This window comes from Atractosteus spatula, chromosome 14 (genome assembly GCF_055471065.1).
Source record: "Atractosteus spatula isolate fAtrSpa1 chromosome 14, fAtrSpa1.hap1, whole genome shotgun sequence".
Classification (NCBI taxonomy): domain Eukaryota; kingdom Metazoa; phylum Chordata; class Actinopteri; order Semionotiformes; family Lepisosteidae; genus Atractosteus; species Atractosteus spatula.
This window is the reverse complement of record NC_142719.1, coordinates 28,789,504-28,795,331: the sequence shown is the minus strand read 5'-3', so window position 1 is coordinate 28,795,331 and position 5,828 is coordinate 28,789,504. Positions and strand designations below refer to the sequence as shown.

General features: G+C 36.7%; 1 protein-coding gene across 1 annotated transcript; it reads left to right on the top strand.

The window, feature by feature from the left end:
• Positions 1-986: 986 nt before the first annotated feature.
• Positions 987-5,017, top strand: msx2b (muscle segment homeobox 2b). The gene is made up of 2 exons (XM_088932197.1): positions 987-1,474; positions 3,284-5,017. The coding sequence occupies exons 1-2, from the start codon at positions 1,132-1,134 to the stop codon at positions 3,706-3,708; spliced, it is 768 nt and encodes a 255-aa protein (XP_088788323.1). The 5' UTR covers positions 987-1,131; the 3' UTR covers positions 3,709-5,017.
• Positions 5,018-5,828: the final 811 nt, after the last annotated feature.

The window sequence follows — 5,828 nt, the reverse complement described above, 5'->3', positions numbered from 1 at the left end:
AACGTCCGTGTACAAAAGGGCTATACTATCTGTATAAGGGCCAGCTATTTCTGTAATTACGCAGTTCTTGAAAAACATACGCGTGAAACATTATATACAGTTTAGTCTTCTCTCTGAATAGCAATATCTTAAATTTACAAAGAGATACAAACGAACGAATAACAACAACAACAACAACAACAACAACAATAATAATAATAATAATAATAATAATAATAATAATGCTGTTGGAGTCATTTCCACCACTAAAAAGTCAACTAGCCATTGAAAAATAGCGTTTAAATGCGGTTGGGAATTGTAATCTAGAACGTGACCAATTTTAGTACCCTTATAATAAAAATAAAACGTATTATTCAATAACAAATTCTTCATCACGAGATATATATTGATGTACTAATTTGTGTAATTATTGACTGTCCCCAAAAAGCCTAGTGGTTTAGTTTATTTAGATACATTTAGTAAAAAAGCGTACACATTTTGCAAATCAAATTAATCCTGATATGGTATTCATGTTTTGTATTGGATCACACCTGTGAATTACTACACGTACTGGAGGGACATGCCAGTGTACCTGGGAGCAGCTATTAAAACAAAATCTTTAGTGTTTTCCACTGTTTTGTTTCCTCGTGCCCTATTTCATTAAACCCCGGAATGCTCAGCCTTAACAAAATCTTAATCCATTGAATATTAACACGTTGTGTAAAGCAGTGCTGAGACAGAAGTGGTTAATGTGAGTTTCCTATTCACATAATTAGCCGTAAATTATCCGAGTGGCGCTTGTGTTTACACGAGATTAGAGCCCTGAAGGTATCACCAGCCTATCACTGTTTGGCCTCTGTGTGATTACTTCTAAATGTATTTTTCAAACCCTTTTGCGATCTTTTAAAACCGAAAACCAATCAGAGGCGTCAGAATGCGGTACAAAGTTTTGGCCACGCACTGATTGGCTAGAAGTTTGTCTACTTCCAAGAACTTGTTTGATTTTTTCCCCTGTTCTTACTAGAGCTTCAGGCTTCAGATGCTTGAGTAAGAAGTCCTTCTTCTTCTTCTTCTTCTTCTTCGTTGGGACGGGCGTTGGTAGATTTTTTTTGCTTTTTATACTATTTCGATTTAGAGACATATTTTATTAGCATGTCTTCTCCTGCGAGTTCCAAGGACAGCTGCTCCTCCGACGAGGATATTCAACCAGATATTCAACCAGCAAAGGAGCGCAAAGTTCAAGTGTCTACTCTACCTTTCAGTGTGGAGGCTTTGATGGCTGACAGAAAGACTCACAGCGAATTCCCACCGAAATCAGAAGATACAGTGCTTGGCACTCCCAGGACACACAACTCCTTATCCATTCCCAGAGATACTTACAGCCCTGAGGAATTTCCTAAACATTTTGTCCCGACGTCCCCGGTCAAATCTGAAACTTCTGAGCAGGAGGAATGCGCACCTTGGGTGACAAGTTCAAGATTCTCCCCACCGCCCCGTAAGTCCCGTTTCTGTTACTTTGTTATAAGACAAAAAAGTCGTTCTTCTTGTTCTCCACCCTCTTCGTCTCTTCATCTAAATGTATCTTATTTATAGGAAGGTCCTATAAATACGATACCTTTAAAAAGAAAGCTACGTCTTAGCGATTTATCTCCTATTCATTGGACGGAATGCCAAATGCAATATAGCGCCTTTGACCAAAAGTTAACAGAAAAGTCAAACGAAAGTGTGTATGCTTTGGCTGTAACACTAGTTTCGAATACTTCTTAAGGTCTCACACTTTCCACATTACTTGATACCTCGATAGCTTTTGTATTTAAATACGTTAAGTTTTGCAGTTAACGTGTAATTTCACGTTTATCGATTGTGCGTAGAGAATTACGCACTATTAAGAGGAGTTTCTGTCTGTGTGTTCCTTTGATGAGAAAATAAAGACATGAGTGTATGAACCGTCCATGCCACAGGGTGATACACTGTCCTGTATGTGATGCTCGGAGCGATTTCCGTCAACAGCGATTTCAATGCAGTACGGGTATCGTTTTTTACGGATAGCATTTGTCGCCATATAAATCCGTTTGTTTTGTTTGTTGAAAATAACAATTTTAATTTTCAAAGTAAGCAGTAAATATGGTCATACGACTGCACATGTCGAAAACTGGGATATATAATAAATAACAGCAGAGTCGGCTAATTTGTAATTGTCTCACCCCCTATTTAAAATGTACAGGCCTATCATTTCGTTATAGAACACAGAAGTATTGAGCAACATTTGATTGCACGAAAAGTAACTTAACAATTATGAACAGAAGTCAAAGTGTTATCAGTTCTACATAATTTGTCTTAAACGCATTCTTTAGTGCTAATAAGATGTGATTTATTTTCTGTTAACTTAATAAACTTGCTTTTTTGATATAGAAAATACAATCTAATGTTCAGTAGGCATATTTAACTGCATAGCTTCATGTTAAATGTCGGTTGGTGTGGGTAACTATTTAGTCCACTCATGTATGAATCTAAAGTTCATGTACACTATTATTAAATCAACATTTGATATGATTATGTGCATGGTATAAGGTACACAACCTAATTATTTTAGGTATGCTACCTGTAGCAAAGTGCGACATTGATACTGACAGCTACGTATTTCTCCTGGCTAAATTTGCGGTGCCTTCACAACTGTTATTTTCTATTGCTCTTTAAATAAACCCAATTCGCACAGTTTGCATTTCTATAGAATAGTTAATAAAGTACACATGCAGAGGCATAAAGATGGATTTACGCATATGGCTAATTTCAGGCGTTAATTTCTAAAAAATTCTAGTTTTTATAGTATTAAAAACAGAAAAATAAAATATTGTCGGCTTTTGGAAATGACAATTGAGTCATCAATAAATGGGTGGTAAAAAAACTATTCTAGAAGCTAGTAATTTAGCTGAAGTTCTTATACTCACCTACTTAAGTACTTTAAGCAGAGTTTTTATGCACTAGCAGCGTCTCTTACACTGTAGTAGGTATAATGTCTCATCTGAGGGAAGGAGTGCAGCAGGGATCACTAGATAGCTTAGTGTGTCACAATGAGTCAGCTACAGATAGTGGGCTCAAACCGGGAACTGCTTGATAGAGAGTAGTTTTCTTGTCCATGGGAGTGTCTATTCTCTCTATGGAGGTGTTTGTAAAGTGAATTCTGTAAGACGTGATAGACTGCATGCTTTCTATTGTTCTGAGCCACACACCCTCATGGTAAGATGCTGCTTTTGCATCAGTACCACAGTGTTTATGTTTTTTTCTGTTGTCTGTCCTTCCTCAGGGCAGCTGAGCCCTACTACCTGCTCGTTAAGGAAGCACAAAACCAACCGCAAACCTCGGACTCCCTTCACCACCTCCCAGCTCCTGGCCCTGGAGCGCAAGTTTCGTCAGAAGCAGTACCTATCCATCGCGGAAAGGGCCGAGTTCTCCAGCTCCCTCAACCTCACGGAGACGCAGGTCAAAATCTGGTTCCAAAACCGCAGGGCCAAGGCAAAGAGACTGCAGGAGGCCGAGTTGGAAAAACTGAAAATGGCGGCAAAGCCCATGCTCCACCCAGGATTCACATTACCTTTCCCCATCAACTCTCCTCTCCAGTCAGCCTCTCTGTATGGACAGTCGTACCCCTTCCATAGGCCTGTTCTTCCTGTGTCATCAGTAGGACTTTATGCTGCACCAGTTGGATACAGCATGTATCACCTATCGTAGATGGACCAGGCTGAGGGCTACAAGTGAGAGGCAGTATGAAATATAAAATCAGCTTTTGGAATTTTGCTCTTTTTTTAAAAAAAAATGCCCTCCAGAGAAATTCTGTTTCAATGTTTTCTGCATGATATGAACACAAAACCTGACAAGAGGTACGATGCATTTCAGCACTCCAGGTTCTGTAGTTAAACACAAATACAACTTGTTACAAACTGTCACGTACCAGAATTCTAAAGATTTGAAATAAGCAGACTCAAAACAAGCACATAAAAAGGCCCTGGTTAGTGGAATGGCCTCTGTTTTAAACTGAGTAACAGTGCTGTCCATTGTGTAAAGGAAAGAAAATCTCTCAGAAATGAACTTATTTGGTTGTTTCCTATTCAGGCTACCTACTATGCTCTCTTCAAACTCTTCCGTATTAAGAAGCCTATTGTTTTTTCAATTTAACGCACATTCATTTCCAAGACACCTTCTAATTTTTGCACAGTGAAATGAATCTTCGTTTAATATGTTGAGCCCCATCGAAAGGCTCCTACAGAATAGTAAAATAATTTACTTTTTCTTTGGTTAGAAATATGTCTGCTTCTTTCTCCCTAATTTATTGAGATGTTCCAATATTTCTGTACATCTTTTATTTTACTGTAGTAGGTGACAATGTGTTAACCTACAGTCACATCACCCACGTATGCTGCAAAATATTTCTTGCATCGTTATAAATGAAATCACTCCTTTTCTCAGAAGATTTGACCGTCGCTGACAACTGGGATTATGTGGTAGTTTTTGTTGCTATTTTGCTATTTTCCAACAATAGAATTTCTTATTCTCTTTTAAATTTCATATAAGCAGTGACTACTGCAGAGTAAGCAGCAGAAATGATCTTCCAAGAATATATTGCCCAGGGTTTGTGTTTGTAGCTGTTTTTACAAATTTCACAACTACACCTTTTTTCTTTCAATCTCTAGAACAATTTGGAAATGATTGCTCTGCATCCTCCCCTAGCTATAATGAAGATAGCTAATTATTTGTTTTGTATTGCACATCCAAGAGAGTGTTCAGCTTACTGTATATTGTTTTTTCTGAAATTGCTACATGTATATCTGGGGGGTAATGTTTTGTGTTTCTAGCATGCAGTTTAAACATTGGATCATAAAAGTGTTTAGAAAAATTACAAATATGTCAAAATATGTTTAGTTTTGGATTGCTCCTTTGAAAGGAGTGGTATTGTACAGTTTTATAAGTGCCATCAAAGATGTATTGATTTAATCCTTTATATCTCTAATTTGATATTAAATTAAAAGTGTGTTTTTATCAGTCTTATTTCCCTATCTCCTTAACTACATTCCCAAGTACAGTAATTGAGTATTGGATGCTTTAGTCATATCGGAGATTGCTACTCACAACATTTGGATTTTTCAGCATGTTATATTAACAGTTTGCACAAGAAATGCCTGCATTTTTTATTCAGCTTTTAACAACTGGTATTTGAGTAATTCATTTATTAAAAATAAATCATCTTTAATCCACATTTTTTTTCTATTTTAATCATTCAGATTTGGATTAGAATACATTTTGAGCCATAGGATTGAAAGTAATCTCGCTTTGAAGTTCTTAAATAAAACTTATTTTGAGACCTCCCAACTACAGTACAGTACATGATCAGAATAAAATCCCTAATTGAGATTGAGGAACAATGCCAGAACTACACATTAAGATTTAACAACATTAAAGATAATTATTGTGCTGTGGGAAGATACTTTGCCTGAAACATTACCTTCTAAGACCTTTGAATGCAGTGTACTGAAATACTGAAATATTGAATTTTTTAGTTTGAATGAACACAAGAAACCAGCTCTGAATACATAAAAAGTAACTTTTACAATGGTACAATGGCAGGTTTTTCATAGTTTGTAAAAATAATAATGGAGCTTGTAAACCAAAATGGTTTTGCAGTACTAATTTCAGTATAGAATTACAAGCTTTCCTCACAAAGATGCAATTAAAATCATTGTGACTGCATGCCAGCATTTATTCTGTACAAGTGAGCCAGCGCTCTGATCAACCTGATATGTCAGCAAAGTGTGTCAGCATTGAATTGACTGTATTCATATTAACTGAATAGGTAA